Consider the following 18,778-nt stretch of genomic DNA (forward strand, 5'->3'; position numbering starts at 1 on the left):
GGGGGGGGGGGGGGGGGTGTCTCTCTTAGCAACCATTTCCAACAAAAGAAAAATGAATGCACATTAAATGAACCGAAAAAGTCCTGTTTGCATTCTGAAATATTTATAAATGGGCTTTCTGCTCAGTCAGAGGGAATATGCACTTTATGTACATGTGGCAGTTCCCAGAAGCCCTGGACAAAGGAAATAGTGGAGACTGGGGCTAGTTGTCAGTTTGTACGCGAGTGAATATTTCTAAGAGTGGGTTTAGTCAGTTTCTCTATCAATGCAAATCTTGATCCTAAGACGCAATTAAACTTTACACACTGTTTTAGACACGCTGATATTTTGTGACAACATGCCCCAATGGTAAGGCATATTGTTACACTATATGGGGTAGATTAAAAGAATTTGATTAACAGCCGTTAAACAATATTAGGTAAAAATAAACAGCAAATTAATTCTGAAACAAAAATAATAAAATAAAATGTAAAATGTAACAAAAATATAAAGCCACTGTTTTTTTAAATAAACATATATTTAAATTAATGAATTTCATAAAATTACAACATAAAATGTTGTGACTTGATCATTTTTATTTTAGTTTATGGAATACAATTCTAAATTATAATTATAATTCAAATTAAAGAGTGTTTTACATGTTTGAAACCAACATAAAAAGCTACTGATAAAGAAAATATACATTTGTGCAGTTGTATTTTTCACTTAAAACCTTATACAGAAGTTATTCAGATGATATTGTCCTTGTGACAACTAGCCCCATCCTGTTCATACTACTATGTGCCCTCTTTAAGGAGGAAGTAGGAAGTATTGGCTTCCTCTGCCTTGTCATTTTTGCACATTTTGCTTTATCAGTTGCTCTTTATTAGCACAATAAGCTGATATGTGTGTGTGCAAGTGGCAGGTTGCTGTTGTAATGTTGTTTATGTATGTATGTGTGTGTGAGGTGGACCTCTGTTCACCAGGCTCAGTGTGTGTATGTGATTTATCATTGTTAAGGGACCTGTCGGATGGCTTGCTCTCCCGGGTCAGCTGATCTGCTCTCGCCGGGCGCTTGAGAACCATCCTCCCATAATTGAGCCCCTGGAAAGAAAGCAAGGGGAAAACAGGAGGAAGAAAAGATAGGAGGAAGATAGAAACAGGCTTGTCGGGAGACAGCCTTCAGGGGTAGAGAGCCGGGCCAATCTAGAGTCAAACAGACTCACCTTGTTACCTGTGCTGAATGAACTGTAGAGCGTCTGAGCGACTCCTCGTGACCCATTCAACCACATATACTTCACACACACACACACACACACACACACACACACACACACACACACACAGACAACGGGGGGAGGGACGGGAGAGTTGAGATGGTTTCATGCTGTGAAGCTGTGATGTGGAGGTCTGTGAAAAGGAAAAGGAGAGGAACACAGCATCTCGATGCGCCGTAACATGTGCTCTCTGCCTTTTGGCAGGTAGAGTGAAGGGATTAACATGTAGACATGAATCCAGCTCATCCAAAACACCTCTCAGGGGAGGGAGCCGCTCACATGCCTCCCCGAGCGAATCTCTCACAGAGTCCAAACCCTTTCTGTCTCTTAAAAATAAAGGTTCCAATTAGAACCGAAAAGAGTTTTACTGACCGGTGTTCCACAAAGAACTTTTTTTATATTTCATAATTGTCAGATGATGCTAATGCTAAAAACAATGCTAAATGCAAATATTAAAATGCAACTGCGCATATAATTGCACATAGTTAGGATAATAAAAAAGGCCTTTTTTAAAAGTGTGGAAAATATCTATTGTTTTTGACATTAGGGATGCATCAAAACCAACTTTATGGTACTTTAGTGCAAATTTTACACATCACTTGGTAATATGGCCAATACTAATACAATATTTGCCCAAGTGTTTGTTCCAGTTTTACTTTAATATTATCTATGTGCTATTATAATTTTATGAAAAATTTTAATTAGCTTTTATTTTATATACTTATATTTTTTAGTTTTCATTATTCAATTTTTATGTGCTTTTGTCATTTTTATTTTGTGAAACAGTTTCCGTTTTAGTTTTTTTTTTACTTCCAGTTAGTGCTTCAGCATAAACTTATTTCCGTTCATTTCCAGGGTAACAATTCTAATTTTCAGTTTGTTTTAAAGTGTTATTTTATTTCAGCTTTGTTTCAATTAACAAAAAAGTTTTAGTAGTCAAATTTCTGCTGTTGTTAATGAATTAGGCAACTTTTCAGTTTAATAATTTTGCAAGATGTCCTACGTGTTAATGTTGACTAACGGTCCAGAGGTTATTTGAGTTGCAAGACCAAGACTATTTATTGTGTAAATGTGAAATTACCAATATATTTTTTTATTTAGCTGACCCCACTGAAAGTCATTAAATTTGCATCCTGATCTGAAAAATCATTAATTAAAATTATATTTATTAATTGTTAATACTGTAAGTACTATTCAGTGTCCCAAGAGCTAAATAGACAAATCAAGATACCTTGAAAAATGATTTCTCATATCAAGAGGGTCTTAAGAAGCTGCAAAGAAGAGTATATGGAGAAACCAGAGATCACAAAGTGGGCGGATTCCTCCAATCGCTGACCCTGCAGGGGATCGCACACGGTCCTCTTGGTAGCACAAGAGGGACTCCTGCCTCGTCCTTAACCTGTGATGCAAGGGACCCTCTGCAAGGTCCCATCACCTGATCCCCAGCATTGCCTGGGGCTCCCGGGTGAGGAAGAGAGGGTGTCAAATTGGGGCTTTGCTAAGAAAGACCACCACCCTAGAGTAATAAAGATCACAGGATGACTAATTGTATGGCTGCCAGGCGGCAGATCTTTACACCTCGACAGTCAGCTAATAAGACAAAAGGCCCGGCGCCTGTCTCTCCCAGGGCCAGGTGGCACACCTCTGGAGCCCAGAGCGGGGTCAGGTGCTCGGGCCGACCGGCTGTAATCATCAGCGGGTCTACTTCAGGGCAACTGCCACCTTATCAATCATTGATTGCATTTCATTAGGGGTTCAACAGAGTGAGTATTGAGCCTCGAAGTGATATTGAGGTTACAGTGCAGCTTGACTACAGGGAACGCAGCGCTGATTTGTGCTGGCAGACTTAATTTGAGAGGGAATGTGCCAGACTTTTTGTTTGGGCCGAGAAAGTGTGATGTGAAGTAATTTGTAGTGGTGTGTGAGGGGTGCGTGTGTGAAGTAGCTGCAGGTCGTTCTGTAGACGTCACATAAATAATGAAGTAAAGCTAAGTCCACCGTGCAGAACTGTGCAGTTTATTCACCTCGTGGCTGTTTGAAGTCATTCTATACCGCTCTCACTTGCTTTTTAGTTTTTCTACATACATCACTTTCTTATGTTTCTCAAATAATGAATTTCTTTTTATATTTTAGAGACATAAGCATAAACATACTACATTTTTAAATTTCTCATAGAAAAAGTGAGTGGAATGTGTCCAGTGGAGAGTGTTCTGGGTTGTTGCTAGGTTCTTGCTCAAATCTATGAGACTTTTTTGACTTTTATTGTCCACCAGGCAAATAATGTTAAATCTGTTCACTTACAAGAATCAAAATGACTTAAGTTTATACCTAGGGTTAGTGGCTTGGTCAGATCGCTAACCTGATTTAAGAAAGAAATTTTATCACTAAACCAATGAGTCATATTTGACCTTTAATAATTTCTTTATCAAAATAAAATTCATTGACTCAGAACACACAGACTCACAAATATGTTGTATTTGTCAGTGTGTGTGAAGGTGTGAATAGCTAAGCACGAGTGAATGTGTGTGTGTTTTTACGTAAGTGCTTGTGTGTGCGTTCATGTTGTGCCAAAGGGCCCGTGGCAGGGTGTCGTAGCCAGCGAGCATCAGAGACATTAACTAACTTCTGTTTTATAATGGAGATTAATGAACTGAGCCGTGGCCAGGGGGAAGACAGGACAGGAGAGGAGAGCAAAGGAGAAAGAGAGTATGAAAAAGAAAGAGAGAGAGAGGGGTGTGCTGCCAGTGCCAAGGCTGTGTTGGTGACAGATTGCCCACTGGGTGTGGATGGCAGAGCGCTGTTGAACCAGGGACAGGTTGGGCGACTGGGGCCAGACACAGGGAACTGCAGCGGGGAGGCAGCCTGGAACAAGAGCCCCATACCTGGACAGCATCAGGCACGAGAGCAGGGGAGAACCAAACCGTGGAGACACGTACAGATGGGCAGAGAGAGGGAGGGAGTACTGGCGCGTATAATAAAGAAATGCCCACAGGAACACCATAAGAGAGAGAGACATCCAGACGTACAGTAAAACAAGAAATACTTTATGAACGAGTGCACCCACACATTTAAAACAAAGCACTCATAAACACACACACTGTACACTGATAGATGCATAAAACTGGGTGTAATAACAGTCATACAAAAAATGAATACATAATAAAAAGCATTAATACTGTTTTTCTATAACCTAATATAAACAGGTTGATTTTGTCATTTGAAATAATATTTTTGAGTTTAATGTTTTTTTTGTTTTGTTTTTTACATTGCAATGAAAAAAAACTAGCAATAATTAATACAGAAAGACACTTAATTATGACACATAGCTCTTATTTTATAATTATTTCTTATTTTTAGTATATTATTTTATTATTAAAATATTTTCATTTGTCAATTTGGCAGATGCTTTAATGCTAAGTGACTTTTTAAAATGTTACGCTTTAAGCTAAGGAGATGTGGTGAAACATGGTGAAATTGTTATAATAATAATTCATTTTTTAATGATTTAGTGTGATAATAGATTTGATTATAGCAATGTTATTTTAGTATTATTAAGATATTGTTTTAGTCCTTATTAATATTTTGAATATTTTTATATTTTCCATTTTCAATTAATTTTAAAGTTTTCAAAATATGTCTACTCTTGTCATTTTATTTTCAGAAAAACTGAGTCCTGGTGTCCTCTACAGAGGACATAGCATAACTTATGAATAAAATATAATTTTTCAAAAATGTTGTTTTACCATTTTTTTCTTATGCTCTAAACAATGTAATGACATGAAAAAATACTAAATTCACAAAGCTCTTTATTTCTGGTTCTCAGGAGGATATATTTATATATATATTTCTTGAATCGGTTGTTCTATATGTTATTTGTTATTTTCAGTTAACGGTTATTTTATTTTTACTGTTTTTGTTTTAGTTAACAATAATAACCCTGGATTAAAGTGAGTAAATGCTTCACAGGATGTGTGTTTATTATAGAAATTGTACAGTAAAAAGTCTTGCTTTATTTGTGTTTCAAGGTGCTCTCTTGTTTTTGTTCTATTCTAATTTTTAATTTTTGGTTTAGTCCCTACTCATCACACTGTAACTAATGTAAAGGTTGAATAAATACATTAGAATGAATAATGCAAGAACAACAGAGCACAAGGTCTCAACTGTAACAGGGACTCTCTCTCTCTCTCTCTCTCTCTCTCTCTCGCTCTCTCTCTTTCTCGCCCCATGTTTGTCATTGACTTGAGCCATCTGTGAGGATCGTTACTGCTCGTTGTTGATTGGCTGGGAGAGGACTGTTAGTTCTAAGGTCATATTTTGTCGTGGGAAATGCAAGTAAATGAGGATGGCGAGGAGGAAGCTTACTGCCCCCATCTCCATATGCCCCCCAATCCTCTCTTGTGTGCATGTTGTGCACTACCACGCAAACACAGTCCCAGATGAATATCACAATATTCTGTGGTTTCCTGAGCCTGTTTCTGCCTCTCCGCCTGATCTGAAGGCCACTGTTGTTCTTCCTCGTAAATGTAACAGTTTCCACACAGTGTGTTCAGAAACTGCCAGAAAGTGTTCAGTTTCAGGGCCTCGTGGCCTGGCATAAAACAGTCACTAAGAGCTGCACTTCACAGATGCAGGCTCGGCTAATGTTTGCATGACATAGATGTGGGAAACCCGAGAGCTAATGTTCCAGCATGAGCTCTGCATTTCTGCATGTATTAAGGTATATTTGTGTATTTTGTCCATTTTATGTCCATTTGTGTGTGTGTGTGTGTGTGAGTTTCTGGCCTAGATACAGTTTTGGGTGACAAAATGTCTAAAAGTGCCCATGAAAAAACTTTTTTTTTTTGTATCTTCAGAAGGTGAAATGTTTGTAGAGATTAAATAATGTCTTTATTCAGTTCTAAAATTTTAAAATAAAAAGCTTTTAAAATAAAGCTCTAAAATAAAAGCTTAATTTTAAGGTTAGTGTAAATTATAGCTTATATTATTAATAAAATAGTTTATAATTTATGTTATGAAATTATTTTTACATTTATATAAAATTTATGTTAAATAATATTTTTACTTAAATGCATTTACGTATTACTTATTTGAGAGCTAATGTTCTTTATTCACTTCTAAAAATCTTCAGATTTATTTTAGAGTTATGAATAGATTAGCGATAACAACAGTGCACAAAAAATAAGATTTACTTACTTTTTACTTAAATTTATTTGCGTACGTATGTTGTATTTAGTTTGATAGTTTTGTAATTTTTTGCACTTCTTTGGGAAGTCTGTAGCTTAATTTAAAAATATTACACTGAAAAGTGAAATTTACTTAACTATTTTTACTATTTACTACTATTTTTTTATTTTTATTTTTTACTATTTTTACTTTTACTATTTATATAATTATTTTTTAACAAGAATACACTGAAAAGTGAGATTTTCTTAAAGATTTTAATTATGTTCTTAAAATTATTTATAATGTATTTAAAGTGTGTCTCATTTAGTTTAAAATGACTTTTTATGCTATTTGTTTATACAGTACTAATAATTTACTAAACGTCAACAAAATAACACTGGTGTAAATAAAACTGGTAAGCAATGAAAAGACACAACCTCATTAATTATTCATGTCCTAGTGCATGCTGGGAACACCAACATCGTAAAGCTAAGTGTATTTTACTTGATTTTATACCTTATATAAATATATACTGATATAATATACTGATATTTGTCAATAAATATTAGCAGGGTTTTCTTTGGGATCAATACGGTACTTGAGGATTGTAAATATAACAAACAAATTTACCTGAATTAGAGCTTGTATTTCAACATGCAGAATGTAGAATTAGTGCAATATTTCCAATGTGTGTTCGTGAGTGTGTACAGACACAGGCTGTTGTTCTCACAGTACAGTAATGATGGGTTTGCCAGCAGCCCCAGCTGCCTCTTACCTGGCAACTCTTGAGGGAGAAAAACAACTAGAACTTCCCCTCTTCATCTCTCTCTCTTTCTCTCTCTCCTCCTAACATACTCACTCACTCACTCACTCACTTGTTTCCACTTTATTTGTGCACATTTCTCTCACTTTGTCTTCTTCTGTCTTCTCTCCATCCCTCGAGTCTTTTTTCCTTTGTTTTCTTCCAACCCTTTCCCCCTTTGCTCATCTTTCAGCGCTGTTTTCTGTCTGCATCTCTCTCTTTCACCTCCCGTCATGAGATTTACAATTACTCTGCCGTTTCCTCTCTTTGTCCTGCTCTCTATAGACAACCTGGGTTTTTTTTTCTGTCGTTTTATCCAGATTTCATGAACTGCATCTGTAGTTCTTTGGGTCAATCTTTTCTCTCTTTGTCTGTGTTTACTCTATACTTTTATCTGTCTCTCTCTTTGTTTTCTGTTCTCTCCTTATACAGTCATGTGAAGTGTGTGCGTGTGTGTGTGTGCATGTGTGTGTGTGTGTGTGTGTGGTAGGTTTCAATGTAATACCCCAGGGAGCTCCAGTAGAGGTTGCCATAATACCAGCTCTGGCTTCCTCTGTATCACCTCCACACCTCTCTGTCTGTCTCTGAACACTGTGTGTATGAAAGAGAGCGATCCTCCTCTTCAGTCTGATCATACTGGCTCAAGTCTAAATGTATCTATATACTAGCCTTGTCATTATAAACATTTATGACTTTCTTTCTTCCGTGGGGCACAAAAAGAGATGTTTCACAGAATGTTTGAGCTGCTCTCTTCTTTTCAGTAAAAGTAGATGGTGACCAGAGTCTCTTAAGCTTCAAAAGCAGAAAAACACAAAGCATCATGGTCCATATGTGCTATATTAAAAATTGTTCAGACAATTGTTCCTTTGTAAAAGAAACACTTTGTAAATAAACTCAATATTCACAGAAAAACCTTGCATTAATAGCTGTGGTCACTTTTAATTTCAAATTGTCTTTTTCTTTTCTTTTGATTGAATTAGTGTCAGCAGGGTTATTTTTAATGATTAAATTGATCAAAAGTGACAGACGTCTTTTGCTACAATATAGATGTCTTTATTATAAATTAAAATAATTCTGTTATTTAAAAATTTCTATACATCAAAAAATTCCTGAAAAAAAAATGTTTTCACAAATATATTAAGCAGCACAACTTTGATTAAAAAAATAAGTGTTTTCTGAGCAACAAATCAGCATATTAGAATGATTTCTGAAGGACCATGTGACACTGAAGACTGGAATAATGATGCTGAAAATTTTGCTTCGTCGTCATAGGAATAAATAGCATTTTAAAATACATTTTATTAGATAACTTTATTTTAAATTGGAATAAAAATTCACACGTTACTGTTTATACTGTATGTTATATAAAAATAAATGCAGCCTCTGTGAACAAGAGATTTTTTTCAAAATCCAAACCTTTTTAATAGTGTATTTCTGAGCAACAATTTTTTTTTCCTGCGAGACAACATATAGTATTAAAGATCCCATGATTAGGAATATATATATACATATATATATTCATTATTTCTTTGCAATAATGTGTACTGATGAGATCATAAAAACATTGAGTAGAAATTACAGAAATTATTGTAAAAAGTGTAAATAGATAGAAACAAAGTATTGGACAAGAGTGATAATTTGATGCTTCCGCCTATGAAGTGGAAAGGAAATGTCCTGGAGGTGAAGACTGGAGATAAAATTAAAAAAAAAAATTACTTTAATTCAGTGCAGATGTAGCAGATGGAAAATGATTATGCATAAGAAGCCGTTGTAAGATGCTCTTGTCCTGTCTTGGTTTTGGTAATCTTAGTGAGACCAGAGTGAGTCTGTGGGCCGAGGAGATGTGTGACTTACACAGGAACACTATAACACGCACAAACACACACAGTCACACACGCCGTGTGAAGAATGACAGTGGAGCATATGTGTACAGTCTGAAAGGATCGCAGCCCTGGATCACTGCTTGTGTGGTTTGGCACAGGTTGAGTGTGTGTTCTTCGGCATCATAATAAAATCTGTAAGGACAAACACGCATAACAGGATAGTTGTGTGTGTGTGTGTGTGTGTGTGTGTGTGTGTGTGTGTGTGTGTGTGTGTGTGTGTGTGTGTGACAGGTTGGTGTAAATGAGATTCCAACAGCTTCTTTTTCTGTCCGCCTCATCACATGTTTGGTTTCTCTTTTTTGAACACAACTTGCTTATGTATAGTAAATAACTGGTTAAATTTAAAATATAAAGATTATTTATTTATTTATTATAATTATACTTTTTCACGGTACTCCACTTATGGTGCTGTTTATAGATTTACTGTGCTGTTTATGGATGCAAACCATGTTGATTTACAGTACCAGAGCTGGAGTGTTGGACTAAACTGTGTGTGTGTGTGTGTGTGTGTGTGTGTGTGTGTGTGTGTGTGTGTGTGTGTGTGTGTGTGTTTTATTAGGAGGTTCTTCTGAAAAGAGCTGCAGACCTGGTGGAGGCACTGTATGGGATGCCTCATAACAATCAGGTATGAAAATCACTATATATATATAGGTACACACACAGTAAATAATATATTTAAATATTTTGCAATTATTATAATGTAAATAAAATGATAATAATGTAACATAATAAGAACATGATATTTATTTAACAACTTATAATTTGAAATAATTTTATATTTATATAATGTAAATAAAATAATTGTATAATTATTATAATTTAAATAATATAATAATGATCAAAAATTATCCTTAAATTACTTACGATGTTAAAATATTCTTGCATTAATGAGTAATAATTAATTATATTAATAATAAAATGTATTTCAGGGCATTATTCTTTTCTTTCATGTAATGTAATATCTTGAATCAGAACTCAATGAGAAGCACTGTGTATCATTTTAACACTGTGTGTTCTCTGGATTGTCCAGGAGATCATTTTAAAGCGTGCTGCAGACCTGACGGAGGCACTGTACAGTGTGCCGCGGAGCCATAACCAGTTGCCCTCGCTGACAGGCTCCGGCGCTCACTCGGGCATGATGGGAGTTAACTCTTTCAGCAGCCAGCTCGCCGTCAACATCTCTGAGGCCTCACAGGGAGACCAAGGTCTGTGTGTGCTGTGAATCCCAAATCACACATTCAAACACATGCATGAACGGCTGTCAAGCAATTAAAAAATTTATTGCATATATCAATAATTGGAAGTCAGTGTATTGTTTGTTTTATATCACCGAACATGGAGCCTGTAACTGCAAACAATTTTGCAATCAAGAATCGAATTAAAAGCGGTACTTCATTTACATACAGATCAAGGGGCACGATTAATTGTGTTAATATTTTTATCACATTATTTTCTTTCTAACTAATCACACTAATGTGTTGCGTTGACAGCCATACAAAGTGTTTGACCGGGTTTGATTGAGACATGACTTCACAAAACTCAAAGCTACTCAACAACCTCAACACTTAAATTCAGTCACACGGTCTGTCAGTCCTTGTCTGGATCTGTTCATCGTCGTTTGTGAGCTTCACACCCACCCGCAGCCCTGGCCCAGCAGCACTGTACATGACGATCGCATGGCTGTGTTTTGGCAGGCCTGTCACCCACAGCGCTCAAAACTGCCACTCACACTCACCTGACCATAGAAACGACACATTCATCAGAGTGTGTCTGTGTGTGTACACACTCCCTGTCACTCCTGAGAGAAGTGTGAGCGGCACAGGCTGTGAACGAGCTGAGAGACTCAGGATGACAGCGCTACAAGAATGAAACATGTTATTTGCAAATGCAAACGCAGTTTATGAGCACAGCATGCAAACATTGTAATATTAAAATTTGTTTGATGATCTGAATCTTTTAAGTGTGACAAAAATGCAAACAATTAAAAAAACAGGAAGGGGGCAAAAACCTTTTCACACCACTGTACGTAATAGGTTACAACTCCTACTAAAATTATTAAACCTTATTTTTAAGGAATAATCATACAATATTTCTTCAATGTTTTAATTGTAATATTAAATCCCCTTTATTTTAAAAATAAAATGCGTTTAATTTTCATTAATTAAAAGATAAATTAAATGAATGTTTTATGCCTTAAAAAATGTAAATAGACAACACAGGATTTCTGAGGAAAAAAATCATAAGGCTATTGTAAATAAAAAATAAAAAAATTAAACTAGTTTTTATGCTTTGAAATAATTAGACATGCTAAAACACAGAATTTGGTAGCAATAAAACATAAGGTTGGAAAAAATAAAACAATTCATAGGGCCCTAAACATGTAATTTGTTTTACATAATTTGTTAAAACTTTTAATAAATTGATGTTAAATTGTATAAGTTTCATGATTTTAATTAATTAGGCATGCTTTTTGATTAGTAACATTTAATTTAACAATTAAAAAGGAGTCCAGAAAAATTAAAACGGGGGAAAAAACTGAATAAAAGCCGTAAACCTAGGGGAAACACTGCTTTGGATTTGCATGTGTGTATCGCATGCCCTGTATGTGAGCATTTCCATGCACAAGTGTGTTTTCAATATCACAGTGTCGGGCCATGTTTCTCTTCACCCACCAGCTCTGACACTCACAGACAGGAAGTGGGAATGGATGTGAGATGAACAGATCACTCTCCTTATATCAGAGAGAGAGAGAGAGACAGGAAGACAGAGAAACTCTCTCTCCCTTGACACCCTCTGCTTTCTCTCCTGCTAGCACTCATCCCGTTTTCCTCTCGTCTGTTTTCCTCATTCACGCAGGAAAGGAACACCTACAGGAATCCATGAGGTCATGGGAAAGGGCCGTTAGCCATTATAAAAATATTGCATTTCATACTTCATGCTTGTATGCAGTGAAACTTCAGCAGGATTTAATTTGATAAGCCTGCTTCTCCATTCGTTCATCCATCAAACTAATTATTGTTTCAAGTTCTAATTAAGTTGCAAACTGATTTACAGAAAACACTACCTCTTTCCTGCAGCTTATCAAACCACATAGGAGCACAGTTTATTTAGGGAAGGTCTCAGATTAACCAGCATCGACTCTGCTGACGAGTGATATTTGCAGCTTATAATGGCAGTCATGTTGTCGCTCACGTGACTCTGACATGTTTAAAAAGATGTTTTTATTGTCAGTTAGCAAAAATATATATTTTTTTCATAATCTGAATTTCTTAGTAAAACATATTTAAAACAAGATTCAATTGCTTTTTTTTTAACTAGTGAGCTTTATAACTAAACTTTTTTATCACTTTTTTTAACTAAAGACCTTTGCATTGTTACAAAAATATTATATTGCAATAATTGCTGATCTTTTGGAGTTTCTATTGATAAATGGTCATGAAAAAAAATCAGCTTTGCCATCACAGGAATAAATTACATACAAAACATTATTTTAAAATTATTTTGAATTGTATTAATATTTCATAATATTACTGTTTTTACAGTATTTTTAATCAAATAAATACATAGAAAATATTTTTAAAAAAATTGACCCCAAACTTCTGAATGGTGTGTGTGTGTGTGTGTGTGTGTACCTACTTAACCATATTTTGGGGACAAATGTGTACCCAAAAGTAAGCAAAACCTGACAAAATCACCAAAAACCTCCATTTGGGGATGTCCTAATTTGTAAAACTGGTATAAAAATAAAGTAAACAAAGTTTTCTGTGAGAGGTAGGGTTAGGGATAGAGGTGGGTTTAGGTTAAAAAGTATATAACTATATGTATATAAAAACAATAGAAGTCTATGTAATGTCCCCATTTAGATAGCTAAGTAAATGTGTGTGTGTGTGTGTGTGTGTGTGTGAATTTAGAAATTTAGATTAATGCTTAAATGAATTTTTGCAGTGCACTTTTTAAAATATATTTATTTATTGCTTAAATTAATATTTCCTCTTCTTCCTCTTACTCTCTCTCCCTTTCTTTCTCAACTGTTCGATATGAGAATTAAGCTTAAGGCCCAGACAGTGGACATAGATGGATGCCAAGTGGTATTCAAAGTTCTCTCTCTTCACTTCCTGTTTAGTTTTGGCTGACTGTGAATTGTACAGGAGGAAAAAAGAAAACGAAAAACAAGAATATGATGTTTCCTTAAGAAATGTCTGTTCAAAACTTACCACCGTGCAAGTATGTTGTGATGACTAACAGGCCATTGTTATGCAGGGTTATTGCTGGGGTTTTTTTGCTGGTTGCTAGGGTTGTTTCTTACTGGCTTAAGTCAACTCGCAAGTCTCTGTGATATCCAGGTTTCTCAGTATGGCTCCGGTCCTTATTGTCTGCCAGGCGAAAAGAGTCCAAAACACCCAATACACACACACACACACACTGCTTATGGGAACACAGACAAAGTTTTGTTTGACTGCTGTACTGAGTGCTTTCTTAACAGCATCCGGACATCTTTAAAATGTTCTCACACTTACCGAGGGATCCCACCCACTAGAAACACAAACCCAGCATGTCACAGAAACACATTAGTCCAACCGCAACATCTACAAATCACATCAAGCGTCTTAATAAGCAAACTCATAATAAATCCCAGTGCTGACATGGTTTATATTTGAACTTCAATCTACAAGAGCGTCCTCCTTAACCTGTCGCCATCTCTTACATTCCAGGTTACTCTCGTAACTCGAACAGCGTGTCTCCACGCGGGTACGTGCCGAGCTCCACACCCCAGCAGTCCAACTACAACACCATCACCTCCAGCATGAATGGATACGGAGCCGCAGGGATGACCAACCTGGGTGTCCCTGGATCCCCGAGTTTCCTCAATGGATCCGCCGCCAACTCTCCTTATGCAAGTGAGTGTTCTGTTGATCAGCTAACAGATCCTGACATTTCTGCTGAAAAGACCAGCATATTGGCCTTCTTGACTAAAAATACTTTTTACTTTCAGCTAGTCTCAAGCCTTTACTAGCTAAGGGAGTTTTTACAGAAACGCCATATAATGGTCTTTTAAGAACTGTTCACTGAAAGGTTCTTTGGGGAACCAGAATTGGTTCCTCTGTACTCTTAGAAATAAAGGTTATTCATTGGCAATGGTTCCATGAAGTACCTTTAACATCCATGGAAACTTGCACTTTATAGTGCTCTTTGTAGTGCAAATGTTCTTTATAATAAATGTTCTTCACACTAAGAAAAACATGGTTCTTTTAAGAACTGTTCACTGAAAGGTCCTTTAGGGAACCAAAAATGGTTCTTCTATGGCATCACTGTGAAAACCCCCTATTGGAACCAAATTTTTTAAGAGTGTAGAACTACTATTTTGGGTTGAACAGTTATTTTCTTAGTGTGAAGAACATTTTAATAATCTGAAGAACATTTTCCCACTATAAAGAACCTTTTCATGTAACCATTGATGCCAGTGAAGAACCTATATTTTAAAGAGTGTAGACCGATTCACCAGCTACAATCCAGCCTGGAAATGTTAGATAAGACATGCTAGTCATTTCAGCAGGGTAGTTAACTGTTCACTGCATGTTTTGGATTCTGATTTGTTGAATTTAACCAGCTAAATTCGACTATTGTGAGTCTAAAAAGCTTGCATTTTGTGATTTTGGTGATCACAACAGGCATATTTGGTCGCAACTCAGTCAGCGTCTTAATGCTAATCTGAAATACTAAGGTTGTTTGTTTGTCTATTCGTGTTCTTTGAGGGAAAGGTTATTGTCTGTCTGCTGTTCCATGCACTGTGAACGTCTCCATCCGAACTAACTCCACAAACACTCATATTTTTTCATCTCCTTTCATGTCTAACACTTTAACGACTCCTCCATGCATCTCACTCCGTCGCACACTCGCTTTCTCCCTGCGGTCAGGATAGTGAGCTTTCTGTCTGCAGTTTCCTGTAGATATGTCTGCTGCTACTGTTAAAATCACAATGCTGGAGGCCTGACAATTACAAATGAGGTTTACAGTATATACTCAAGAATGTTCATATATTCGATATATAGCAGCTGTATTTTGTGTGATTGCCACTTGTTTGACAGGCCAAGCTTTGTGCAAAGCTGTTTCATGCCAGGTTTGCTTTCCATTCATTCTAAAAATGGGAAACAAGTTGGCAAGAGTTTTCAATTGGAATTTCATTGAAGAAAATTCATTGTGGGTTTTGCTCCAATTTGGTGAGAAAGCTCAAGCTTTCTTCTCAAGATTCAGTGCCAAGATTGTTGGCTAGCGTACGGTGGTTTTTATTACCTGTCTTTCTCTCAAAGCATGCAGATGACCGCATATTAGATGTCCTGATAATATCCTCTTCTGGCATGTTTTACGTATATGTGTGTCAATACAAAAGCGGTTTTCATGTTCATGCTTCTGCAAAAGTGTGATTTGGCAGTCAAAGGTGGACTATATTGACATAAATCCTCCTCAAGAGTTCTAAGTTATGGATCAACTTTGCCACACGGTTTCATTCCCATAATGCCTCACTCTGCCATAGCCCTTCCCCTTCAATTAACCTTCTAACAATCGGCATGACCCACCTCATAACTCTCATCTTTGTGTGTGTGCGGGTGTGTGTGTGTTTCTCTGTGTGTGTGTGTCTGTTTCAGTCACCCCCTCCAGTCCTCTATTGGAGCGTCATGCCTCCTCTTCCTCCTCTTCTTCATGCATCCCTACTTCCATCTCTCTGTCTGCGGGCCCTTTCTCATTCTCTCCTGTCCATATGATCTCTGCAGTCAAACAGAAGAGCGCCTTCGCGCCTGTCGTCCGGCCACAGACCTCCCCGCCCCCCACCTGCACCAGCACCAATGGGAGCAGTCTACAGGGTGAGCACCCCACCCCTCTCCTGCCTCTGAGCCAATCAAGAAACAAGACCCTATTTTAGAACGAGTCACAAAAATGGGCACTACATTTTTGAGGACAAAGTTGATCCATAACTTTCTACTTACAAGATTGGTTGCTTTTACAGCAAAAAAAAAAAAAACCAACAAAAAAAAACAACGTATATAAAAGAATAGTGAAAATGCTGTTTTTTCACACCGGTGGTGATGTCTGTTGGGGCAAATTAGTATAAAATAGTATCAAAATTACCTCAGATTTACATGGTCAAAAACTTGAAAGAAAAAAAGGATGTATCACAGTTTTAACAAAAATACTAAGCAGCACAGCTGTTTTCAACATCGATAGTAATAAGAAATGTTTCTTGAACAGCAAATCATTATATTAAAATGATTTCTGAAGGAACATGTGACATTTAAAACTGGAGTAATGATGCAGAAAATTCAGCTTTGCCAAAGTTGATCCATACATTTCTACTTATAAGATTGGTTGCTTTTACAACAAAGAAAATTACATTTGAATAAAAAAATAATGAATTAAATTGCTTTTGATTTGCATGCAGGTGGTGATGTCTGTTGGGGCAAATTAGCGTAAAATAGTATCAAAATGTCCCGATTTGCATGCAGTCAAAAACGTATTTGTAAAAGATGATCATTTCCCATGTTACTTGCATGTTATGAACCCAAAATCAGTTTCAAGATGCTACAAATCTGACTGCAGATTTATTTCTAAAAGGAAACTCTTAACTTTAAAGCATTAAACTGTAGAAGCGTTTGCTTAACAACAGCTATTTGCTAAAACTTTTCCTCCATCCAGACCAACTGTGGAATAAGCTGCAATATTGACCTTTAATAACCATAAACCAGTCGTTTTATGGTTCAAATAGATCATGTGTTATTTGAACTGTCTCGTTTATTGTCGACTGACCTCTTGTTGTCTGTTGCAGCTATGGCCGGTCTGATCGTCCCTCCCATGTGAAGAGGAACCTGATCTTCCTCTAAGGCTTCATTGAGCCCTCAACAAACTCACTGGCTCACCAAATCTGTCTGACACTCTCTTATCGAACATCACCAGTCCTACGAGGAGCTGCGCGAAAAGAACATCTACACCTGGATCGCTAAAAGAAAAAAAAAAGAAAAGTGTACCTGGTTTGAAAATGTCCCATGTCCTGAAATGTCAATAGATGTGTTTGTTTTGCCCTCTATGACTTCATCCTTGGAGACTCGCCATACCGGGTGGCATTTCGAATAGGAAGCATAAAAGCTGGATATTATCGCAATGTGAACGAGAAGCCGAGGTTTTGATACATCCACGGCCTTAGGGGCTTCTTTGCATGGCTGATGTTGTCTGTAGACTGTCCATTTCATACTGTTTGTCTGTCCAGTTTCCACTGTGAGAAGAGAGATGCCACTCATCCAGATGGGACTGCGACGGCTCAAAACGCCATTCGGAAACCATTCATTCCTAATTATGAAATGCAGTGTCTTTGGTTTTCAACATCAAGCTGATTTAATTTTCTTTCGCTTTTGTTTTAAACCATCAAATGAGAACACAAACAAACACGAAATGATCCCAGACTGAAGAGCGTGATATTTAGCAATCATCAGGATGATGATGGATGTCAGTCAATTTTACTCATACTGTTTCTGTAGTTCCAGTATAGTTCCAGGTGTGTGGATAGGTAGATTTAAGCCAGGAATGCTTTCTGCAGTTTTAATCACATTTAGGTACCAGACTTATTGTTGAACTTCTTATTGTGCTTTTTTGTATGTATTTATAAAGTTTGTTTCGGGATTTCTTTGGTGAGTTAGGCCTGAATAATAGTATAAAATATCTATGTCAACACATTTGATGTCTTAATACCTTTTAGATATTGTAAAAAGAGTGAAAAATAAAGGGGATTACACTTTTTTTGTAAAAACAAAAATGGCAATGACAAAAAAAAAGGTCTGGATATGACCAGGACACCTGTTTTTTGAAAGCAGGGTGCAAAGCTCCACCACTTTTGTAAAAAAACAAAAAAACAAAAAAACTTTTTTTCAATCGTATATTTAATGTTTTCTTTTTGCAAAAAAGCATTTGTGTTCTTGTTCCCTCCTCTTGTCTCGTGTGTTCTCGTGAAACGTGTATGATCATAGTTATTTCCTAATGCACTTTTTTTGTTGGGGCACTTACAAAAGCTATGTATGTTAGCAAGCAGATGAAAATAATAATAATAATAATAAAAAAGAACAAAAAAAATTGAAAACCTATACAAATATGCACCAGTATGTTTTCAGACGATTTTTTGAATCGATTACTCTTTGCTTTGGTCATGATAACTGAAATGGCTAATCGTTCATCATGTGATTTTGTTAATGTTTCTAAAATGTTTCCATAATACTTCTCTGTCCTTGTTGAGCGTTGTTTCGACTGGTAAAAAGTCCAAACCTGTTGAAACGAAGCACATTTTGACGTGAAACCATTCATTGACGTCAGTGTTGCTGGTGATATTGTTAGCTGTTGCACACACATGCACAAGTTATGCAATTTGTATTTAAATGCAACTCGCAATTCACATTTCGGTGGATTAGCTGTGAAATTAATGAACAGAAGGAGATATAATGATGCCTTAAAATAGGATGTGTGAATCTCAAATCACAAATCAAAAAAACAGTCTGTGATACGATGCATTTAAATACTTATCAAATGGCAATGTTTTAGGTCTTAGTAGGGAAAAGGTGGAAAATTATTGTGGAAATATGACTTCGGTAATCATTGTATTGCAGGTTGTCATCTTCACGAAGGAGGTTTCTTAGTCA

The 18,778-nt window shown here is 36.4% G+C and overlaps 1 protein-coding gene across 1 annotated transcript in view; it reads left to right on the forward strand.

Annotated features, from left to right (window-relative positions):
• The window catches only part of LOC107587099 (transcription factor COE3-like), a 114,818-nt gene extending 96,622 nt beyond the window's left edge, over positions 1–18,196 (forward strand). Inside the window, exons 13-17 of the mRNA XM_016274743.1 lie at positions 9,664–9,729; positions 10,135–10,309; positions 13,817–14,002; positions 15,875–15,964; positions 16,924–18,196. Of these exons, the coding sequence (XP_016130229.1) occupies positions 9,664–9,729; positions 10,135–10,309; positions 13,817–14,002; positions 15,875–15,964; positions 16,924–16,955 (549 nt within the window). The 3' untranslated portion in view covers positions 16,956–18,196. The remainder of the gene's footprint in view (positions 1–9,663; positions 9,730–10,134; positions 10,310–13,816; positions 14,003–15,874; positions 15,965–16,923) is intronic.
• Positions 18,197–18,778: the final 582 nt, after the last annotated feature.

The sequence above is a fragment of the Sinocyclocheilus grahami genome, unplaced genomic scaffold (assembly GCF_001515645.1).
Source record: "Sinocyclocheilus grahami isolate Dianchi unplaced genomic scaffold, SAMN03320097.WGS_v1.1 scaffold89.1, whole genome shotgun sequence".
NCBI lineage: Eukaryota > Metazoa > Chordata > Actinopteri > Cypriniformes > Cyprinidae > Sinocyclocheilus > Sinocyclocheilus grahami.